The sequence below is a fragment of the Eulemur rufifrons genome, chromosome 6 (assembly GCF_041146395.1).
Source record: "Eulemur rufifrons isolate Redbay chromosome 6, OSU_ERuf_1, whole genome shotgun sequence".
Taxonomy (NCBI): Eukaryota; Metazoa; Chordata; class Mammalia; order Primates; family Lemuridae; genus Eulemur; species Eulemur rufifrons.
Window position 1 is genome coordinate 16849034 of NC_090988.1, and position 23863 is coordinate 16872896.

Sequence of the window (23863 nt, forward strand, 5' to 3'; positions counted from 1 at the left end):
ACCCTAAAGGCCCATTCCTGGGTTCGCCCTGGGCTGGGGGCAGGCGAAGAAGCCCAGGGAAGGCCTTCCAAGAGCCCGCTGAGGATCAGGACCCAGCTCCCAGAGACCCACCCGTCTCCAACACCCTGGGCCCTGGGCATCCCCAGTGGGGCACACACATGCAGCACTGAGCACCAATCATGTCATTCCCCAGTGTCCCTTGCACCCCATTTGCAAGGGCAGGAACTGGAAATGGGTAGGGGAGGCAGAGACATCAGCTGGGTTCTGCTCTGAAAAAAAGGGCTTAGCAACGAGCAGCTAAAAGCCTGGCAGAAAAAATGGGCCAGTCACTGCCCAAGGTAAGTCCCTGGAAAGATGCCAGCACAACTGATTGTGGACTGGGAGGACAGGGACTGTCATATTCATCACACATCCTTAGAATCTGAGCTTATCTAGGTGCCAGGAGCACTGCAGACACCCACAACGCATGCTGAATCAAAGCACGGGATCCTAAGCCTGCCCTGTGCCAGGGGCCCATCCAGACCTAGCTCTAGAACCAGACTGTCCTCTGGGGAGTCACAGAAAAGGAAAATGAGCCAGAGGGTCCAGCAGGTTGTGAGAACTGATGAATGACGTGCAGAATGCAGGCAAATTAATATGCAGATGGACGCTCTGACTTTGCACAGGCTGCCCAGGCACGCCATGGAACCGCGGGTAGCACGCACACACTCTCCCAAACTCCGGCCAGCCAAAGGATTATCGCCACATGCCCTTCAGCTGGGCCCCAGGAGGAGCTGTAGGCAGGAGCTCAGCGGGCAGGCAGTGGGCAAAGCAGAGCACGCAGTTAGCTGTGGTTACCTCTTGTGCTTTGGGGCAGAGTAGAGTGGAAGCAGGTGGGGTTAAGGGGACAGAGGATGCCCCAGCCTGAGAAGACCCTGGGAATAGGCCCAGAGCCTTAGTCCCCAGCTCCATCCCTGAGGACTCGGAGATGAGCAGCTCAGCCTACAGAGAGGGCACATGGTGAGGGGCCATACCCCTCACACTCAGCCCAGCACCCCCTCCCCCAGGCCTAAACTGTCATGTAAGTGAGGCAGGGAGGGAGGGAAAGAGGTCAAGAAACCCGGCATGTCTTACTTGGACTTCACACACCAGGCTTGCAGACCTGGGAAGAACCACTTAAGGGGCCTCAGTACCCCTTCTGAAACAGAAGCCCGGCTCCAGGCTGAAGCCCAGGTGCCCCAGGAGCAGCACCCCGAGATCCCTCTGCTCCCCCTCAAGCTGAGTCCACCCAGCCCTGACCCCTACCAAACCTATGAGCTGTCCACCCATCCCACCCAGGCCCCTGACTGCCCCACATATATTCAGCCACCCAAAATAGTGAGATCAGTGGGCTCCCGAGAGCCCAAAAGGCAACTAAAAAGCAGCAGCTGGTAGCCAGGGAAGGTCAAATCCCAGCTCTCAAGGCCATTCCTCCTCCAGTCTCTCCAGTTCAGGAAGATGCCCCCATACTCAAACTCAGCCCCACACCGACCCTAAAGGCCCATCCCTGGGTTTGCCCTGGGCTGGGGGCAGGCGAAGCAGCCCAGGGAAGGCCTTCCAAGAGCCCGCTGAGGATCAGGACCCAGGGGTAGAAGTGCCACGTGTTGCTCCAGAGCCTCCCAGGACAGCCCTTGGGCCTAAAGCTTGGGCTCGTCCAACCATGTTACCTCTTTGAGGGTTGATGTGGTCTTCGGGAAAGGCCTGCCCCCTGTGAGTGAGTGGTATCTCCTTTCCAGCATGGTCAGTTTCTCCTTCTCCTGTGCGCCCAGGGTGGTAGAGTCAGAGAGGAGTGGGAGTGAGGACAGGAGAGCACATGAGGCGGGCCCCCGTGCTGCTAGCAAACCTCCACCCCAGCCCTTCCGCACTCCCCTCCCACTCACCCTACTCCCAGACCCCCAAGCCCAACCTGAGGGATGCTACCTTCTGCAGCAGCTGCAGGGAGGCATTCTTGTCACGGGCCAGGCGCTCCGACTCTTGCACGGCCTGGGCCCGGATCTGCCCAGCCTGACTGTCCAGGACTGCCAGGCGCTCCTAGAGGAGATGGGGTAGTCGGTCAGCCCTGGGGAGACAGGGCTGAGCCCAGGGTGAGGCTTGGCTGACTCTCCTGCCCAGAGACTCAGGTGCAGGGAATCAACCAGCTCTTCTGCTCAGCCTCAACTCACCCCAGAACAACTCAGGCCCCTCCCCCGACCAGTGACCCTTGTGCCACCAGGCACACTAGTCAGCACCCAAATCGCCAAATCTCCCTTCCCTCACCCCACAGCCAATGGGTCCCAAAGCCTAGAGACACTGAATAGTTCTCCACCCACCCCATCCCCTCCATCCCATCCCACTGCCACCACCCAAATCCAGGCCCTCTACTTCTTGGCCTGGAACTTCTCATCAACCTCTGCTTCTACTCTCTCAACTTTCTGATCCACTCCATATTGCCACAAAACATCTTCCTAAAATGGTCTTGAGGTTTGTTTGCTTACCTGAGTTTCCTAATCTTTCTAAAAAGAAAAAATTCTCTTTCATTCTTTTTTTTTTTTTTTTTTTTTAGAGACAAGATCCCGCTATGTCGCCCAGGCTGGTGTTGAATTCTTGAGTTCAAGTGATCCTCCAACCTCAGCTTCCCAAGTAGCTAGGACTATAGGCATGCACCACTGTGCCCAGAAAAATTACTTTCTAAAAAGAAACATTGCTTGAATAATTTTGTTTTTAGAGAAAGGGTCTTGCTCTGTTGCCCAGGCTGCAGTATAGTGGTGTGATCATAGCTCACTGTAACCTCAAACTCCTGGGCTCAAGTGATCCTCCCACTTAAGACTCCTGAGTAGCTGGGACCACAGGTACGCCACTATGCCCAGTTAATTTTTTTTGTTTTCTATAGAGATGGGGTCTTGGGAGGCTGAGGCCGGAGGACCGCTTGAGCCCAGGAGTTTGAGGTTGCTATGAGCTAGGCTGACACCATGGCACTCTAGTCTGAGCAACAGAGAGACACTCTGTCTCAAAAAAAAAAAAAAAAAAAAGACTCAGATCTATTGGACTCCAAGGGCCAGTAATCTGAACCACTCTGACTGAGGTGGAGAGGACAAGGGAGCACAGGGCACCAGGTAGACAAAGGCTGGGGTGGGATGCTGGGGGCCGGGGGATGAAGGTTGGGCAAGGCTCATGAGGAGGAGCATGAGGAAGAATGTGACACCCCGCCCCCAGGTCTCAGGGGCTGAGCCCCATTTTCCCAGGGGCCAGGGTGGATGTGAGGAGTCCACTACTGCTGTCCTCTCCCAACCTCCCTGGAACTTATACCTACCAGGACCTCAAAGGGATGAGATTAGCTGATTTAAGGCTCCCTGCTGCATTCCTTCCAGAGGAAAGAGGAAGAGGCTGCAGAAGTGCCAGCCCCCAGCCCCAGTGCAGTAGAGTGGAAGGAACATGGGATTTGGGGGTTCTAACTCTGACTCTGAAGCTTATATGCTAAGAGGCTTTGGGTAAGTATATAGCTACTAGTCCTAGTTTCCTTGTCTCTAAAATGGAGATAAGAGCATCTGCCTTGTGAAACCATCCTAAGGACAACATGAGATAATCCAAACAAGCCTCCTGGCAGGGTGCCTGGCACACACCCATGTGCTTGGGAAATGTCAGTTTTCTTCCTTCCTTTCAACAAGCAGCCTGATATCCAGAAAGTGGATGCCTTTGTATGACAGAGCAGCTCAGGGAAAGGAGCGAGGGATGTGGACTCAAGGGAGGTCCAGCGGCTTCCTATTTCCCACCAACCCTGGCTAGTCAGAAAGTCCTCCAGCTCACCACCTTTGGACACCCCTCCCCTGATCTCACTGCTCTCACCTCCCACACACTCACTCCAGCCAGGCCAACTGCGCAGGCATGCACATATGTGCATGGACACACGTCTCAGCCATAGGTGCATGCACTGCTTGGGCCATCACCCCATCCTCCTCCCCACCTCCTAACCCTCGCTAGCACAGGCCTCCTCCTGACTTTCCTCCCTACCTCCACACTCATACACCTGCCACATCATCCTGTCATCGTCTGTGCCTGGTCTGGCTGTGATCAGGAGCAAACGGACACAGCACCTAGCATCACAGCTGGCCAGGACACAATACCCAACCCCCTTGTTTTATAGCTCAGCCAAGCCAGAGCTGAGGCAGGGCTGCAATCCAGGTGGATTCTCTTTCTAGGGCCCCTGGCTGGCTCTAATGTCCAGATGTCAAGTCTTTGAGGCCCAGCACTTCCATCAGACAGGGCAGGGCAAGCCTCCTCCTCTTCCATCTCCACCTTTCAGTTTCCTGCCCTGTCAGTGCCCAGCTCCGAAGGTGATCTGAATCCACTTTCCGGGCTGGCAAGGTGGCTCACGTCTATAATCCTAGCACTCTGGGAGGCCAAGGCAGAAGGATCACTTGAGCTCAGGAGTTTGAGACCAGCCTGAGCAAGAGCGAGACCTTGTCTCTACTAAAAGTAGAAAACTTAGCTGGGTATCGTGGTGTGTGCCTGCAGTCCCAGCTACTCAGGAAACTGAGGCAAGAGGATCGCTTGAGCCCAGGAGTTGGTGTTTGCAGTGAGCTATGATGACTCCACTGCACTCTAGCCAGGGCCACAGAGTGAGACTCTGTCTCACAAAAAAAAAAAAAAAAAAAAGAAAAAGAAAAGAAAACTGAATCCACTTTCCACCAGAAGACTGAGGGGAGTCACGGCTTAATAATAATAGCTATCTTTCACTGAGTGCTTGCTACAGTCATATCCTATTCTTGTCTTTACATCTTGTTTAATTCTCACAACAGCCCGTTATATTAATAATTATCATTATTCCCCATTACTGACGAGGAAACTGAGGCACAAAAAGGTGAAGTTAACTTTTGTGAGGTCATCGACTGTGATTCAAACCCAGGTCTTTGGCCTCCAACTGCCTGGGTAGCGCTGCGTGCCACGCGGCAGGGGACGGGGTGGGGCGCACCTTCCTCTTGGCGATGCTGCGGAGCAGCTCAGCCTTGCTCCGGAGCAGCCCCTGGCCGGCCAGCTCGCGCTCCTCCTCCACGCGGCTCTCCCGCTCCAGCTGCTGGAACTCCAAGTCCTCAAAGAGCTTTGTCTCTGTCTCCAGGGCCTCTGCCTCCTTCAACAACAGTGACAAAGGGGGTTGGGTGGTGCTAGTAATGCCACTCTGGGCCCGGAAGGCCAGGCCGCAGGGGCATAAGCTGTGGGGGGCTGGGCTCGAGGAAATTGGGGAAGAAACCTGCCCCCACCCAACCTCCTCTGCTCTGTTTGGCCTTGCCCCTTTCACGGGCATCACAGCCTGGAGCGCTGATCCCCCCAACCTTCCCTGTCCCCTCCAAGCCACAGCACCGACCCTGGTGTCCGGCAGGTACTGCAGGGGCCAGGTGGTCCCGTCCCACCGCTCTCCTGTCTTCTTTCTGGGCGGGTGGCCCGCGGGGGCCGGGGGTGAGGGGCTGGTGGAACTGACCCTTCTCAGCTGCTCCTGTAACTGTTCCCGCACTGACTCGGGGCAGTTATCGAGCTGCGTCTGGAGCTCGGCGTAGAGCGCCTGGCGGGCCTCCAGGTGCCTCCGTCCCGCGGCCAGCTCCGCCCTCTCCTGGTAGGCGGCAGGGCGGGGGAGAGGGCGGGGCACAGGGGAGAGAGAACACACACTCCTCAACTCCGGCCCGCGGCGGCGGCAGGGGGCGCGGCGGCAGGGCGGCCAGGGCAGGCGAGAGACGTGGGGGTCGGGAACGGGGCAGGGACAAGAGGAAAAAAGATGAGGAATCACAGAGGAGAACAGCCAGGAGAGGAGAAAGAACAGAGTAGAAAGGGAAAGTGAGGAGGGAAAGAGGTGAGGAGGGAGAGGGCCAGGCCAGGAGCTGAGGGCTAAGACAGGACTCAGGTGCGGGCACCGGCTAACACAGGCAGAGGTGTGGGGGCGGGGCGGGGCAGAGATTTTGGTCTCTCGCAGTCCCTTGAACCAGGTCCTAAAAAAAAGGCCCTGTTTTCTCTCCAAACCAGTCAAGGCCAAAGCTGGTTCCGCATCACAAAATCAGAGCCCTGAGCTCCCATTCCTCCCCTTTTACCACCGCTCAGAGACCAAAATTTAACCCTGGGGAAAAGGGCAGTGATGGTGAGGGTTAAATCCAGGGGTTGGTGTGAATCAGGAGCCAGGGATGTTAGAGCCACAGCAGTGCAGAGGGAGGGGACCCCAGCCCAACCACCTTGGCCTCCCTCCCCTCTGCCCAGGGGTGGGGGGGGTGGGGGGTGAGGGAGGGTGCGGGCACTGGAGGCTGAACTTCAGTAGGGATGAGGGTTGCAATTAGTTCAGCCTGTTGCCATGGTAATAGGAGCCCTAGGAGTGGGTACAGAGAGGAGGTGGATGGTTCTGTCTGGGGCGAGATGACACCTCTGAGGGCGGGAAGGGGGACGAGGGAAGGAGTTGGTGAGTCACCCCTCCCAAGGACAGGCAGAGGAGAAACTGTAATTACTGATTCCAAAGCCAGAGCTGGGCCATGGGCTGGGGGCTGGGAAGGGAAGCCCAGTGAACCTTCCCCGCCACCGCCATCACTACTACCACCACCACCATCACTACCACCTCAAATAACTTGTCTCTTCCCCAAAGAGAAGAGAAGGTCTCCAGGCAATCCCAGGTCAATGGGAATTGAGGTTAGGCTTGTTTCTTCTAAAATGCTGAGCTTCACCCCTGGGAGTAAGCCCCTATGCTGAACGCCCCCCCCACACAACCCCACCCTTCTACCCCACACCCCTACCCATCCCCAGAGAGGAAGACCTGATCAGGCCAGTTCCTGGGGTCCAGGTACTTCCTCATCCTTGGAGTCAGCCTTTAAAACACCCTGTGTTCTTGGTGGCTCAGGGATGGAAGGAGTAGGGGCCACACATTCCTACCCTCTAATTGGGTTATCCAATTTGGGAAGCTCCAGGGAAAAGGTAGGAAGGGTGGCCACTGTGTTGGCAAAGAGGCCCTGTGCAAGCCCTCCAAGGCCATGCCCACAACTGAGCCTCCTTACCCCTTGGCTCCAGAGGGCAGGCATTGGGATGGGTGGAAGACAGCTTCCCCCTGCTGTGCAGGAAGCTGTCAGGAGGCTTCCTTGGGTTCTCATACACTCCTTAGGCAGCAGCCTAAGGCAGCAGCCCAGGCATTTCCAATGGGAGGGGCTCTTCAGGCTGAGCAGCTCCACAGCCAAGCATTCCCCTCACCCTTGTACGCCTCCTGCCAATGCCCCAGTGAGTAAAGTTGAGCTGTGCCCTCTTGCCAATTCCTTTCTGATCAAAACCTTGGGGTCCCACACCAAGAAAAGAAGGAAACAGCATTAGAGGGGAGAGGCCAGGGGCACAGAGGCACCCATAGAGTTAGTGCAAAAGCAGGCATGGTTCAGCCCTGCCTGGGTGGCACTGACAGTTAGGGGCATGCGGAGAGCCCAGGACAGTAATTAGAGGGGGCGTTAGTGCAGGCCTGGTTGGCAAGCATGGAGTTAATTTGGCACAGAATTTGGGAGTGTGGTTTTAGGGGCCAGAGCCAAAGCTCCAAAAAAGGAAAAAAGGGTCAAAGAATTTTTAAGATCCTCAAAATCGAGGGCAGGAGGAAGATACTCTCAAAAAATCCAGAAGGAAAAATAAATTCTTGGAAAAATTCTGTCAAATCCAGTAAGAGATGGCCCCTCTCCACTTCAGAGCTTTTGGCACGTTGTTGGGCATCTTGGGTGTGGCTGGCACGACCCCTGTGGGATGGAGCGGCCCCTGCAGGCTGGCACGAAATCTGAAAGGGGCAGGGGCAGGAGCTGGGACCATCTGGGATGAGAGGCTGCAGATCCTGAAGGCTCAGGGCAAGCAGAGGCCTGAGGGCCATCTCCCAAAGACCACAACCTAAGCACCTGAGGCATGCATGGAGGGACATGTTCTCCAGATGGGGGGGCCCAAACCTGAATGGCTCCCCAGCATTAGCCCCTTGGGCTTGCTCACTGCCCAAGATGGGCCTTCAGCACTTCCTAGGAGGGCCATGAAGGGCCCAGAATGGCAAGAACCCAGGCACCCACAGGTAGCACAGAGATCCAGACAGAGGAGACCCCAGACACCAGCCCAGCCCCTGGCAGTCCCCTCCAAGCTGGTACCTTCCTCAGAGGACAATGACCCTGTCTTGAAGGGCCACAGAGACCACGTGGTCTGCAGGATGGATGACAACTTGAGGGGTACAGGGCCCCAGAGAAGACAGTTCTCCTTCTCTCCCAGGCCACTGGTACCCAGCACTGGGCTGGGCCAGGTGTGGGTTACCTTGTCCCTCTCCTTCTGGATGCCCATCTCCAAGGCCACCAGCTTCTCCTGCAGCTGGTCCGCAGCCTTCTGCTCCTTCTGCAGCAGTGCTCGCTCTGCCTCCCTCTCCCCCTGCAGCAGTGCCCGCTCCATTTCAGCCTGGGGGCAGATACCAGGGTCCCCATCGAGGCAGCTAGACTCAGGCCCCTCTCTAGGAGGCGTCCACCCCACACCCTCACAGCCCTCACAGCTCACCTCTCGGGCCGACTCCTGCAGCTGCTGCTCTAGCTCCTTCACACGGACCTTGAGCTGCTCCACACGCCCCAGCACCTGGGCCCGCTCCTCCTCCAGGGCTAGCACCTCTCCCTGGAGCTTCGAGCTAGGTGCATCTTCATGCTGGAGGGGAGGGAAGCCGTTAGCACCAGAGGCCCAGAGCCTTCTAGGATCAGACTGAGAGAATGGATCACCTACTCCTCGGGGTACTTGGGAGGGGTAGCTGGACTAAGACAGAAGGCTAATTCCCCTCCCTGCAAGGGGAACAGTAAGGGCTAGGCCAAAGGGAATATTTACCCCTGAGTGTCAGATCTGGGTGGTGCCCCAAGGAAAGGCAGGTCATAAAGTATATTTATAGCTTGGGAAACTCACTGACACCTCCTTTGCCTTCCTTGCCTCCTCATTTCTACACCTCTGATCTCCAATCTCTTCCTAGCCTTGATCCTTCAACTACTTCCTCCTCACTGGGCCTTGGCATTCACAATAGCCTCCTCTGCCCGCAGCAGATCTGACACCAGCCCCCTCGCCCTGGTCACCCCCTCCATCCCACCTCCTGCTGGGTGCTCTCAGTGCTGCTGCACTCCTCCTTGAGATTTTCCTCATCTGAGCGCTCCACACTCTCCCATAGGCGTGGAATGGCACCTCCAGGCTCCTCGCTGCTCTGCCCAGAGGCCCCAGTGGCCCCTGCAAGGCCTCTTAAGGGCCTCCGGCCTGCCAGCGCCAATGCTGCCGTGGCCTCCCCAATGCTGGGCAGCTCCCCAGCCTCAGGTCCCCCGTCAGCCCGGCTGTACTCGGCACACAGGTTCAGGATGGTCTCCAGGCGCTGGCGTTCCTAGGGAGGGCAGACAGAGCAGGGTGTGCTGGGGAGGAGGCTAGGCCCTGGTAAGGCTAGAGCCAGGCTCAGTGTCCTGTTCAGGAGGGACAGCAGGGACACTAGGCACTTTGGGCTCTGCTTCAAGTGAGGAGAGCCCCAAGATCTAGGGGAGGCATAGGGAAGCAGGGTACCTCAGAAGGGGGCAGGAGGAACCAGGCTGATGTGCCACCTGCCCACGTGGCTGGCCCCTCCCATCTTCCTATTTCCTTCTTTCCTTTCCCTTCTCATCCTATCGCAGGATGGGGCTTCCTCACGGACACACAGGAAAACACCAAACACACATGGAAACACACTTGTAGGCAGACTAAAGACCACAATGAGACACAGATAAACTCAGATACTAATGCTGACATGGGTACACACAGATCTACAGACACAAGGACGCACTGACACACAGGCACACAAGGATACAACACGTGTACTGGCCCTATGTTAACAGGCAGGTACAAAAGCACCAGCCCTGACATGCACAAATGCACACTGCTGCACACTCACACAGATAAACACAGTCTAGCATACAGACAGGTGGGCACCTACACAGACAGGCTGGAAAACAGACCCGTGGGCCCATAGGGATCTGACACCCAGCTACAGACACACAGGGAGTAGAGGCAGACGTGGGACATGGTCCTCCTTGTCCCCACCTCAGTTCCAAGTCACCCTGAAGCAGCCCTTGGCCCCTTACCAGCAGGGTGGGCTGCTGCTAGTCCTTGAAAGCCCAGGCCCAGGTGTGAGTGCTCCATGGCCCTACCACTTTATCAGCCTCCTCCCCGCACACACCCGGACTCTGACACAGTCACCTCTCAGAGGCCTAGGAGGGATGGTACAATCACGTTCCCAGTCTTCGTCCCCCTCTCCCATTCATAACACCCAACCCTGAAGCCCAGCCCCTGGGCTCCCATAGCTCTCTAGGGTCCCTCGTCCTCCTTAGGTGTCTCTCACCACCTACGGTTTGTCCATAATGCCTCCACTTACCTGGCTTCCCTCTTGCCTCTTGCCCAGTTCCATGGCAAAAAAAAACAACCAGGAACAGAGCCTCTGTACCCAGGAGGCTGGGCCAGTGCCCCGCCCCTGCCCCAGGACCCAGATAAGCAGCCCAGTTGAGGTGGGAGGGGCAGGGCGGCAACCTCCCAGACTTAAAGTGGCAGGTGGGGCAGGTCAGGGCTGGTGGTGAGGTGTGTGCTTGCGTGTGGAGATGGGTGGAGAGGCCGACGGAGGAGCTGGGGAGGCTGGGCCCACCACTGTGCCTGTGCCAGGCTCACTGCCGCCTCTCCAGAATGAGACCTCAGCCTCCGAGGTCTCCTCAGAGGGCTGGTCCAGGCCAAAGCAAAAACAGTAAAGAAAGGATATAGCAAATGAAAAGACTGGGGGTCCTGCCTCATCTCTCCCCACCCAACACAAACACTGTCCCACACCCTCACCCCAACTGTCCCAACCTCTTCTGAAAGGGTTTCCAGACAAACCTCAGTTCTGGTTCTCCTCCTCAAACCAATCCCAGGGTTCCTGGGTCCTCCCCCACCAAGAACCCTGCTCTTCTGCTCACAAAGGAGAGGGCAGAATCCATTCTCCTGTATGTGGGCTCGTGTGTGTACACACTAGCCAGAGCCCCTTAAGCTCCCTGCGCTATCTGGGGAATCCCAGCCCCCACCCAGCTCAGATGCCATCTCCAGGACAGCTGCCCAGAGCCACACCCAGCCCCTGCATGCACCCACACACATGCACACAGACACACACAATCACAATCACACAGGCCAGCCTGGGGTCAGGCCAGGGGCTGCCCACCCTGTTCTCTCCCTCTTCCCTGCCACCCACACTCCCAGATGATCCTGCCTGGGCCAGGGTGAGCAGATCCCACCCATTTGTAGAGGCCAAAGAGAGGCAAAAAGAGAAGGACCAGGGGCCTTTCTAAAGGACAAGTCTCAGAGTCAAAAAGACAAGACATTTGGGTTCCAATTCCAGCTTTGCCAGAACTTGTGGTGTGACCTTGGAGAAATCCACTCCCCTCTCTGACCTCCCCTTCATCACAACCTGCTTGTCAAACTGAGAGGTGCAAGGTCTCACCATAAATGTGGTATGTTTTCCTAGAGCTTCGCTGTGCTCAGGTAAATAACATGAAACTTAATTTATATATTAAAACAAGTGCTATGTTGTAGAATAAATGCAAAGTTAGCATGAATTTAAAATAAAGCCCGAGATTTCAAAGGAAGTTCTTCATCAGGGCACCAGAACCATGAGATATTGGTCACTAAGGTGTATCCTGGAGGCAGGAAAGCTTGAGAAGCCCAGGCCCTGTCCAAGGGCCCCTCCCGCTCTGCCAGCTGGCCTGCCTGAGGCCTGGCAGAGACCCTGCCATGGATGGTGGCAGCCTCCCTGCCATCCGCTCACCAGCCTCTCCATCTCCTGCTCCCGGAGTCGCTCTTGGCGCTGCCGCCGGTGATACTCCAGGAGGTCGTCCTCATTGTCACTGATCTCTGTGATGCTATTTTTCCGCTCCCGAGTGACGGGCACCCGCAAGTCCCCACTGGAGAGCTTTCTCTGGGCACAGGGGCTCTGTCGGGGTGAAGCCCCGGTGAGAGAGCCCAGACTGTAGGCTGGGCTCAGCCTGCCACTGAAGCTGCCCTTGCGGGGGGCCAGGGACTCCCCCAGTGTGGGCGAGGGGCTCCGTGTCCTACGGCCCCGGGCCCCCAGCGTCAGGGAGAAGTCCTCTGGTGAAGCCCCATGGGCTGCCCAGCGCCGGGGACGAGGACTCTCTGCCACTTCCCTGGTTAGCTTGGGATCCGGGGTGGTCCGGGTAGGCAGAGGGGAGAGGGCTCTTCGGGACAGAGATGGGCTCAAGGGAGGGAGTTCTCGCATACTATCCAGGCCCCGCCGACTCATGCGGGGACTCTCAGGAGGCTGCAAGGTGCGGGTGGCTAACCCATCTGAAAATGTTCGGCCCACAGGTTGGCGTGAAGGGCTGGTTGTCAGCACCCGCTCAGTGCCTGGAGGCTCACGGAAAGGACTGGGAGGGCGGTCCTGGAGCATGCCAATCTTGTTGCGGGGAGCAGGGACTGGAGGCTGGAACTTGGGGCTGCCAGGGATGCAGGTGGGTTGGCTGCGAGCACTGGAAGCTGGGTATTCACTCAGGCTGATAGCCACCACGGGCAGCTGCCCACCCAGCCGGGGGCTCTCTGTGGCTCTGCGGGCCTCTGCCAAGACGGTAGCTGCAGGGCTGTCTGTCAGCAGACCTCGGAGGCCAGGGCTTGGAGGCCTCTCATGACCCCCTTTCCTGCCCAGCCGAGGGCTCTCAGAGGAGCGGGTACCGCTCGGGTGGGACTGAGGGGGTTGCAGGGCCAGATGGTAGCTGGATGAACGGGCAGGCACCAGTGGGGGCACAGAAGGTCCTGGCTCCTGCCCGCTGGGTGAGTGACTGGCACAGCTTCCACTGCTGGCTGGTGAGGAGAGTGGAGAGAAGGCTGGAGAGGTGTTCTCATAGCTGGAGCCCACAGACATGGCGCCAGGGCTGGTTGGTGGGGACAGCAGGTAGCGCCCACCATTAGCCATTGGCGACAGTGGAGAGGTTGCAGCAGGCTTCTTGCCAGCAGCTCCAGGCTCCTCTAGCACCAAAGAGTCCATGATCTCCTGCAGGTCCTTCTCAATAGAGCTCACCAGGGAACTGTGGCTGGCACAGGCTGAGGGTCCCCGGGTTGCAGACTGCGGGGTATGGTTCCCATTCACCAGACTTTCTGATTCCACTGAAGAGAATTGCAAAAAGACCTCAGACCCTGGTCTTCGACTTTGGGGAGCTACAAATACATAAAATTAAGGGCACTACCCCACCTCTTCCTAGCGCAGTGAGGCTACAAAGGCTCTGGAGAAGAAGCTAGGAGATCTGGGTTCTGGCACCATCCAGCTCTGCCATTGACCTGCTGTGCAACCCTGGCCAAGTCACTTGCCCTCAGTTTCCCCTTCCATAAAGGAAAGGAATGGGCAGGGCCCATTCTGCGTCTAACATTTAATGACTCAGGACAGAGTTAGCAACAATGCCAGGCACTTCTAAGCCAAGTTGATGCCAACTCACCGCAAGACTAGAATCCTCCCTGCCTTGGTTCTCCCAACTTCCTAAATCTCTCCTCAGGATGGGCAGGTGGCCATTATGCAAAGGAGATGGGGGCAAGAAGAGCTGGCCAGAAGTTCCAGGGGCTTCTGGTCTAATAGGACATCAGGGCCTCCCAACATAGGAACCAGAGGCTCAGGGGGAAAAAACCAAAGCCTCCAGGACTGGCCAAGGGGTGTGTGCTGTACCACTTGGTCCAATCAGAGGCAGGGGAAGGATCTGGTGCTAATGGCTGGTTCCTGGAAGCCAGGCTGGCCAGCAACTAGGTGCAGCTCAGGTCCTCCAATTATCCCATTAAGCCATGCCAACAAGAGCCTGCCTTTGCCCTGCCCCAGCCCTAGTCAACCAATCAGGAGTCCCTGGAACCACTGCCCCAAACAGCTAAGTGAGTGGCATGACAAGGCTGGGATTGGGGCAGGGTAAAATTAACTAGGGAGTGCACTGGGAACCCAGGCTTCTGAGCCCCCAGGGGACTGGAAAAGACTGGGGATAGGGGAGCGAGGGAAAGCCTTTGCAAGACTGAGTTTGGGTCCAATATTATGAGGATTGTGTGGGATACAGTCAGAGGGGTTCCCATGGATATTGAGCCATCCCAGTGACCATCCACCTTCCCTCAGGTCCCCAGACTATACATTTAGACCACTGATACCAACCAACTAGGTATACCTAACATGTATGTCCACCTCTTCCAGCACCACTTTGGCACCTGTTATCCCACAGCTGCCTAAATGCCAGTGCAACAGTCCGGGGTGGTAGAACCACTGGTGGCCTCCTGGTCTACACCCCACCCCCTAGGCAGCTGGGCTGAGGCCTATGTTGGTTCCCTGGAACAATCAGCAATTCTCCTCTAGGGATCAATAATTCACACACAAACTGCAGCTGTTCCACTGAGTCATCAGTGGGCATGGCATGGCCTGAGGGCTGGGCAGCACCCAAGGACATGATCATCAGCAGGTGGGACCCACCAGAGCTTATGAGGAGGTCCAGCCTAATGCTTCCTTCTGCCCCCCAGGCCACCCTCAAGGGTGAGGCTCCCTGGTGGTGACATAGTGGGCCAGGTCCCAGACACTGAGTGGCATCCTCCAGGGCAGTGGGGTACAGGCTGGAAGAGCCCTCCATTCCTCAAGGTACAATTCCCCAATTTTAGCTAAGCAGCACTGCCTTATATCTCTCCCAGTGGCCCCACTGCTTGGCATTCTCCACCAGCCCATGGCAGGTGGCAATGAGCCCAGATCATAGGTATTTTCCTGCCCTAACACTCCAAGTGTGGCCAAAGTGGGCAGGGAGTACCACCAACCCAACCCCCTGCCCCGGCTGGGTACCTACCAAGGCCAGGGCCGTAGGGGGGCCCAGGGGCCCGGGCCCCTGCTGGAATCATGCTCTTCATCCACTTGGCTTCAGCCGGGTGGTTAAAGCGGAGGAAGGTGGACTGACCCAGGCACAACATGCAGCCTGTGGAGAAAGCAAATGCTTGGCAGAGCAGGCAGGGCTGAAGCCACACTCACCCCACAGCACTAGCAGGTCACCCCAGGCTCTACAGAGTCCACCTGCACTCAGAGAGTCCACACAATCCACACCTGACCCTGCCTATGCCTGAGACAGGCACCTCCAGGGCTCCACAGCACAGGGCAGAGTGGAAAGAGCAAGTCCCAAGATCAGAGTCCTCATCCTAACTCCTCTTCTTACTAGCTGTGAGATGTTTGGGTGAAGTCACTCCACCTCTGAGTCTAGTTCTCTCACCAGAAAAATGGGAATAACACCACTGACCTTGCAGGGTTAATAAGACATTGTATGTGCAAGCACTCTGTAAATGAAGAAAGTTCTTCAGAGAACATAGGCACCCATGTCCCCCCAGCCTCAATCAGTACCCCTGATCCACCTATCTGCCACTTGGGTAGAAGGGTCAGTTTGAGAAGCAGCAACTTCCAGGGTCACAAAAAAAGGTCTGAGTTAGGGAACAAGGGAAAAACTATGGATCAGTCAGATGACGTGGGGGGATCAGAATTTGTTCCAGAAATTGATTCCTTATCATTGTGTGGCCTTAGGAGACCTACCACCCTCTCTGAGCATCTAGGGTGTGACCACCACCCTCTTTCTTTCTGACAAAGCATCCTCTGGCTGCTCCCTGGTCTCCCCTAGAATCTAGCCAAGGCTAGGCCACAGGGCTCAGCCTCAGTCAAGCACATTCCCAGGCAGCAGACACAAGCCCATGCCTGTCCTGGAAGTGCAAGTACCTGGAGTAGGGAGGGTTTGTGGGAGCCAGAAAACGTAGCCAGGGGCAGCAGGAGTGTGCACAGCGGCAGGTGTGCCCACAGGCACCTAAGCCTGGCTGGCAGAACTCCACCTCCTGGCCACACCAGGTGTTCAAGGGCTCCTGCAGAAGATGCTGTGTTAGGAGAAGACACAGCCCTGTTGCTCTCTACCACCCACCTTTCCAATTTGTCCACACTCCTGGTCCCTGACCCCAGGCTCCCGTCTACCCAATCTGGTGCCACTTGGCGCCCCAAGCTTCATGCCAGTCTGAGCTAAGACTGGCAGGGAAGTCTACATTCCTGGACGCTGAGACAGTTCAGCTCAGGCAGGCTGCAAGAACAAGGGGCATCCCAGGCCACGTGGGTACCTTGGCAGGCCCCCTACTGAGAAGCTCAGGAGCCTGTTTCTAGGACCTTGGGCATTGCCATGGGATGGGGGTCTAGCAGGCTGAGAAGCCCATAGTAGAAAACCATAGTGGACAAAGCTACCCACTACCTTGGCACACCCATGGGCCCTCCCAGGCAAGCAGCACCAACAATTCTAAAGGCTGATGGGTGATTGTGAGAGGGTGGAGACTTCCCTGCCGAGCCACCAATCAGAGAAGCTGATCCCAGTATAATCATAACCGGAATAAATAATATCCAACCACACCATCCACTTAATTACAACCACAGCTGTTTCAAAAACAGCCCTGTCAGGCCCCTCTCCTTCTTTTCAGCCATTTAACAGGCTAATTAATGATGAGTTCACAGGGTCTAGACAGACCCACTCAACCCTACACTGATGGGGGGAAGTGTAGTGGGTGGAGGGGATAAGGAGCCTAACCAGAGTCTAGGCTGGGAAGAAGGTGAGAAGTCGGGGTGGATTCCAGCCGAGTAGCACCAGGCCCACACAAGGAGGCTATGAACATCTAGGGACCCTCCACCTTGGCGCCCATAGCTCTAAGTTCCCTGCCCCCTCCTCTGTCCTTCACCCTCCCCCACATAGGGGGTGTGGCCATGCTGCCTCTGGGTTATAAATAGTGATGCCAGGCAGCAGAGCTGGATCCATATTAATAGAGCGGGCAAGAGGGCAACAGGACTGAGAACAGCCCAGCTCCTGCCCAAATTAACTTTCTATTTGCACTCAGGGGCCCCAGCATTGCCCCAGCTCTGGCTCCTATAACCCCATGGGCCTGGCGACCCTGTTTCTGGGAAGAAGCCCCCCTCTCTGCCCACTCCCGCCCCACACCCCCAAAGGCCAGCCATATCAGGAAGCCTTGCCCATCCAACCAAAGTTGTGGTCCGTGCCCCGCCCCGTGCCCAGAGGGGCTCAGGGCCCAGCTGTGTGCAGGGGGGTGGAGAAGCTGTACATCTGGAGGAGAAAAACTGGGCAAAGGAGAGGGTGGATCCCATCTCTGAGAGATGCAGAGGGGAAGCACTGCGCACAAACAGACCCACACACAGACTGGTAAGCATACATGCTCACACACTCACAGAGCAATGGCCACTGTCCTCCCAGCCACACAGATAGAATGGAATGGCCAAAGGGAGGCTGGGTGAAGGGAAGATGGAAAGAAGGGCCTTGGCCCTTCCCATCAGAGACCCTTTTGGCCATAACACAGACTCCCTTCATCCTAACCAGGACCCTTTAACCCCTTCTGAGGGAGGCGGGTCCCAAGGAGGGGACTGCCAAGTGCTGGGGAAGATGAGGTCTGCACCGCTGAGAAGTGCTCTTAAGCCCAGAATCCCCACTTAGAAATGTTCAGGGCACACACAAAACCGAGTCTCACAGCCTCATGCTCCCAAAGAGGGGCAGAGGACCCCAACCCCATCCCCCTCCTGGCGCCCACTATCCCCAGGACGCCCCTCCCAGCCCGAGCTTCTCCACGCCCCGCTACCCGGAGGCTGTGGCTGGCCCGGGGCTGAGGACTCACCGCTGAACCCGGACCTCCGGATTGCTTGCCCCTGCTAGCTCGGGCCCTCCAGGTTCCCGGCCCGCCTGGGGCTTTTGCCGGGCGGCGGGCTGACCTTCTGCGCCGCCGGCTCCAGGCTCCAGGCTCCAGGTTCCAGGCTCGGAGCGAGGAGCAGCGAGGCAGCGAGCAGCCGCCAAAGCCCGGGGAGGGGCGGGCCGGCCACCAGTGGCGGGGGAAGGGAGCCAGGGAGGGAGGGACAAAGGAGAGGAGGAGGGGAAGAGGAAGTGATGGAGGAGAAGAGTGGAGAGCTGGATGGAGAGGGCGGGGCGGGAGGATGCGAGGAGAGAGCCGGCGGGATCGTGCGCCAGGGGCAGGAGGAAAAGTGCGGTGGGAGGAAAGGTTCAAGGGACGTGACTTGAGGGAAGGAAAGGTGAGGGGTACATACAGAGGCCAGAGGGTCCAGAGCGGGAGCAGGAGTGAGCAGAGCGAAGGTAGGAAGTCTGTGGCTGAGGCCTGGGGTCCTGGCCAGCCCTGTCCTGAGTGGCTGTATCACCATCAGCCAGTCACACCTTCTGGCCTCGGATTCCCTGTCTACAGAATGAGGAGGCTGGCCTCAATGACCGCTGCTGGACGTCCAGCTCTGACATTCCAGGGCTTCATATGTGAGAGACAGGAAAAGAGCAGGGACTCCACAGGATCCAGCTAGGTCACTAGGTCCACTCTGGCCCTAGTGACACAGTGACAAGGTCACCCTGGGCTGGGAGCCTGCCACTGTGACAAGGTTACCCTGGACTGGGAGTTCAGGCCAAAGCAGTGCTCTGTGCAATGCAATGCTCTTATCTCCACCCTAAACACCCCGCCTTCTGGCCCAACTCATCACAGCTCACCCCTTAGCCCAGGCTGGATCGAGGCACTGCCCCTTTCTCCATCTGAGGGGAGCCAGCCCACTTGCTAGGGCCCTGGAAGTCAACCCTACCTACCCCCAGCCACAATCTCCAGTTGTGCTAGCCCCAGCAAAGGGTCCTCCACCCCAATAAGGTACCCTTCCTATCTGTGAAACACAAATGTCTGGAGCCCCAAGGGTCAGGCTGAGATTCTGAGCCAGGCAGGTACCTACCACCCCACCAGGTCCCTCAGAAAGTTCCTCTTGCTCCAGGGACCTGGCCCCTGGACACCAGAACCTTATGGGACACACTGTATGTGCTCAGCAGCTCACAGGGCCTTACACACTGTCTCTCAGATACACACCGACCCTTGCTCAGTCACACTGATACTACCTCAGCTATGCACACTGAGTCACACAGACAGCCACATTAAACACATTCTTTGATGTCCTGGTGTGCTGTGGTGGCTCACACCTATAATCTCAGCACTTTGGGAGGCCAAGGTGGGAGGCTTGCTTGAGGTCAGGAGTTCAAGACCAGTGTAGGCAACATAGCAAGACCGTGTCTCTACAAAACAATTTTTTTTTAATTATCTGGGCCTAGTAGCATGCATCTGTAGTCCCAGCTACTTAGGAGGTTGAGGCAGGAAGATTGCTTGAGCCCAGGAGTTCAAGGCTGAAGTAAGCTATGATCAGACCACTGCACTCCAGCCTAGGAAACAGAGCGAGACCTCATCTCTAAAAAAATTGGCCAGGCTCAATGGTTCACACCTGTAATCCTAGCACTCTGGGAGGCCGAGGTAGGAGGATTGCTTGAGCTCAGGAGTTCCAGATCAGCCTGAGCAAGAGCAAGACATCACCTCTACTAAAAATAGAAAAAATTAGCCAGGCATGGTGGCAAGCGCCTGTAGTCCCAGCTACTTGGGAGGCTGAGGCAGGAGAATAGCTTGAGCCCAGGAGTTTGAGGTTGCTGTGAGCTAGGCTGATACCACGGCACTCTAGCCTGGGCAACAGAATGAGACTATCTCAAAAAAAAAAATAAATAAAAAATAATAAACACACACACATACACATACTCTGTCTCACACACACCTTTATTCTCATGCTGACATTCCCCCAGGCACCAACCCCCTCTTAGTGACACTCTCACTCAGGCATAGCTATCCTTTCACTCAGTCCCTGGAGAGACTGAAATAAAAAGTCAACCTCCTTAGAGAAATAATCAGGCAAATTTTCTGCCCTTGCCGAACAGCCCACTACCCCACTTAACCACGCTGTCAACTGTAGGCACACACATTCACACACTCACATGTGCACACACATCTTATTCCCCTTCTGAAGGAAAAAGGAAGAACCATATAGGGTCAAATGCAAAATGAAGGAAGGCTTAAAAAAAAAATCTCAGGAAGAGTGATTCATCGGTCTGGAAACTGTGATGGCCAGCTGGACAGACCCAGGCATACACAGAGGATGCCCGCCAGTGAGAAATAGGACAGGAGGCGGACACAAAGAAGTGGGAAGCTAGGAGCCTTCCCTCTGCTCTCCTTCCTTGGAGCCTTGTTAGTTAAGATCTTTATCGGTCTTATAAGAGAGAAAAGTTGGAAGCTCCGCTCCCAATTTACAGAAGGAATAACCGGGTGCGAGAGGAAGAGGCTCAATGTCCTGGATCCCAGAAAGAGGCAGTTGGATAACCCAGGAATTCTGGCTCCCCAGCCACTCCTCTACTGGCCCTCACACAAGCCCCTACCCACCAGTGAGGGGCTTAGAGAGTGAAGGAGACTTGGAGACTAGGGCTGGCAGCAAACGCTAGGAGTAGATGGGGACCTACTGTCTAGACAGCCTGGGCCCTGAGCTGTGTGGCTTTCTGAGTCCTCCCCCACTTAGTCCCCTCCCAGATCTTTCATGTGGTCTGGCACTGTGGTCCCAGGGTGGGGCAGCCTAGACTCAGATTGAGATTCCTCCTCATTTCCTTGGTCCTATTCCCAGCTCCACCCCTTGCTCTGTGGAGAAGAGGGCAGCGTGGGACGTGCCAGGATGCCTGGGTACGAGGGGTGGAATCAGGATCTTCCTGGCTCCCTCACTTCATGCTCCCATGTTCATAGCTCTGTGCTAAAGGTTGGCATCTGCTTTCTGCCCGCCTCCCCCCTTCCCTGGCCCAGGCATATTCCTGCTGGAAGAGCCTGTCACTGCCATCTCTGCTTGTCATGAAGTGTGTCTCTCCAAGTTGCCTATGGCTGGGCACAGTGCCCAGAATGATGCATCTAGGGGCTGGCCCAGCCAGAGCAGGCTCCTTGTTGTTCCCAGGGTAGCCTTCTGTTTTTCAAAGAGGAGGGTCCCCTCTACAAGGCCAGATTAGGGGAACAAGAAAGGAAAAATGATCCTCTTGTACATATGCCCACAGATAGGCATATGGCCAATGAATTCTCATATACACACACAGACATTTTGGTACCATCAGTCCTGAGTTCACCCCTGCCGCCCACTTGAACACACTGATCCATAAACACAGGAAAGACACAAACACAGAGATACACAAGACCAGAGTCACAAACACATCCGGAGATACATAAACACACTCCAGTTATACAGACACACAGAGATAGCACATGCACCCCCGAGCCACCCAGTTTCCAAGGAAACGCACTCCCAAGAATGTCCGGAGTGGGGCCAGGCAGGGCTGGGCTTGGTGCCTTGCTCCAGAGATGAGACAAGGAAACCCTCAGCTCCTGGAGCCCAGGGGAGGGGGAGGACGGGGAGAAGAACACCCATTCCTTTGTGCCTCTGCCTACCCCTCCACAGGCTGCCAAGCTTCTGAGACAGGCCAGCCCAGACAAGAAGGCTATGGGGAGGGGGGAGAAAAAGGGAAGGGGGTCTAGGGTCAGAAGAGAGTGGGAGGGTACATACTTGGCAGGGTGGGCTTCTGACTGGTAAGAGTTGGGGGGGTCACTGGGGCCACAGAAAATGCTTCAGAATTCCATCCTGGCCCCCAGCATTCCCTCTTCCCAGGGAGCTAAATAATGCACTGGGAAGACTGGACAGAGAGGCATACAGAACACGGGTTCCTCCACCCTGCTCCCAACATGCAGGGTAACAATGAACACTCTTGCCTGTAAATGTGATGCATTTGGGGCTGAGGTGGGGAGGGCTGGGCCTTCTTTGAACGTTGCCCTGCCTCTCCTTGCTGCTCTATTGTCTCACCCCCGTGCTCCCAAATCTTGGAGAAGATGCTCTCTCTGAGACTGAACAGGATTGTCAGGAACCAGGTGCCATCATAGCCAAAGTCACAGTTTATGGGGGTTCCCCCTCTCATACCGTGCCAGAGATCTTGAAGCCTGGAGAAGGCAAGGGCCTACCTCCTGCTGCTGGTGGACCTGCCTCCCTGAAGTCAGTTGTTCCGTGCCCTGCCCCCCACCCAAAGGCAGGAAGAACAGAGTGGGGCAAGGTCAGGTCTCCGGGGTCAGCTGTGAAGGGAGTGGCATTGAAAGGCCCCGAGGGGTGTGAATAGGAGACAGGGAGACAGTGGAGTGAGTGGAATTTCCACTGCACAGGGGCTTTTAGCCTGTAAGTGGCCCCAGAAAGCAATGCCAACAAGTCCTCCTGCTCAGAGCCAGGCTTAGCCCAAAGTTCCCATCCTCCCGTTAACCTCAGTTCTAACCTCCACCCAAATCTTTTTTCATTCCCCTGAGTTGATGATTCACTGGATGAACTGATACCCAGAACCCTCTTTCCAGAGTGAACACACCTGATCTGTCAAAGTGCCACCTGGGCCAACCCCTTACCTGCTTAGTAACGATAGTAATTAGGAGCTCAGTTTTTAGAGCTACCTTACACAATGGAATGGCCCATTCATGACCCAAAAGCTGTCAACAGTCTTGGGGTTTTTTTGTTTGTTTTGTTTGTTTTTTTGAGACAGTCTTGCTCTGTCGCCCCAGCTAGAATGTAGTGGCATCATCATAGTTCACTGCAAACTCAAACTCTTGGGCACAAGCGACCCTCCTGCCTCAGTCTCCCAGAGTAGCTGGGACTACAGGTGTGTGCCACAATGACCAGATCATTTTTCTATTTTTAATAGAGATGGGGTCTTGCTCTTGCTCAGGCTGGTCTCGAACTCCTGAGCTTAAGCAATCCTCCCACCTCGGCCTCCCAGAGTGCTAGGATTACAGGCATGAGCCACCCGCCCAGCCTGTCAACAGTCTTGTGACAGGAGAAGGCATGTCCTCAGATTTTGCCTTTGCCCCGTCCCCACCAGGAGGTATTGTCCTCCCCTCCAGCTTCTCAGAACAACTCCCTCTTGGCATTGTTTCACAGTGCCGCAGTGCTGTTTCACAGCAGCGATACCCTCTCACTGCTACTGCAATTGCTCTTCCCCAACAGCTACTAACAACCACACCACACCCCAGGCCCTCTGATAGCAGGAATCTTCTCTTCTCTTCTCTCCCCTTGGTGTGGGGAGGCAGGTTGGGAGTGACCAGAGAGAAAAGCAGGTTGAAGACAAATCTGGATGCTGGAGGGTTTGGGTTATTGTGTAGGCACATCCAGATGCACCTGGGCACCCCATCCCCAGTACAGGCCACTCAGGCAGTTACCATGGCAACCACCAGAGACGGCTTCCCCTACACCTAACATGCACAGGGTTTTAAACAGAGGCCCCCTCTGTTTGGGGGTATCGAACCTTACCCTGAGTGAGCCGTGTGGGCTGCCGGACAGGGAGCCCATCAATAGTGCAGGCATTGCCACAAGGGTAGAGGGTGAGGGTGCCCCGCAGGTTCTCAATGTAGCAGTGCTCTGGAGCCAGGCCTGGCCCCTGCAGTGAGATGTCTCTGGCTGCAGAGCCAATCACCGTCCTCCCTGGAGACAGGAGGCAAACTGAGTCAGAGGGTTTGTCCAGCCTGAGGAGGCAGAGTCAGGGCAAGGAGGGCCACAGTGGAACATATTTCCACCACCTACTCCCGGGAAAATCTCTGCCTACCACTGGCCACCCCTATTGGGCCCCTGGGCCTGGTTGAGAGGGTAACTGATAGAAGCTCTTCTGGAGCAGAGAAAACTCTGCCTGAGAATGGGAAGGCCCAGAGATGGGAAGGCCCAGACTCCACACATAGAGTAGCGAGGGGGCCTCTTTTCTGCAGACCTTCTCTTAGTCCCCCCAACTGCCTCTCCCTATGTCCTTTTTTCTTGTTCCTTTCATCCTACCCACTCCTCTTGTCTTCTAAATCTCCCTCTCTCTCCTTCTCTCCCTCCCTTCTGCCACCTGTACCTCTCCCCTCCCTCACTCTCCCTTTCACTTCAGTGCAGCCTCTCCCCCAACTGCTTTGCAGAAACAGCCCCTCCCCCCTG

General features: G+C 56.2%; 1 protein-coding gene across 1 annotated transcript in view; it reads right to left on the bottom strand.

Moving 5' to 3' along the window:
* PHLDB1 (pleckstrin homology like domain family B member 1) overlaps window positions 1–23863 on the bottom strand; it is a 46377-nt gene that overhangs the window by 15448 nt on the left and 7066 nt on the right. The window contains exons 4-12 of the mRNA XM_069470826.1: window positions 23207–23377; window positions 14826–14951; window positions 11789–13137; window positions 9080–9361; window positions 8512–8652; window positions 8278–8415; window positions 4967–5122; window positions 1939–2049; window positions 1686–1775 (exon numbers count right to left, since the gene is read on the bottom strand). Of these exons, the coding sequence (XP_069326927.1) occupies window positions 1686–1775; window positions 1939–2049; window positions 4967–5122; window positions 8278–8415; window positions 8512–8652; window positions 9080–9361; window positions 11789–13137; window positions 14826–14951; window positions 23207–23377 (2564 nt within the window). The remainder of the gene's footprint in view (window positions 1–1685; window positions 1776–1938; window positions 2050–4966; window positions 5123–8277; window positions 8416–8511; window positions 8653–9079; window positions 9362–11788; window positions 13138–14825; window positions 14952–23206; window positions 23378–23863) is intronic.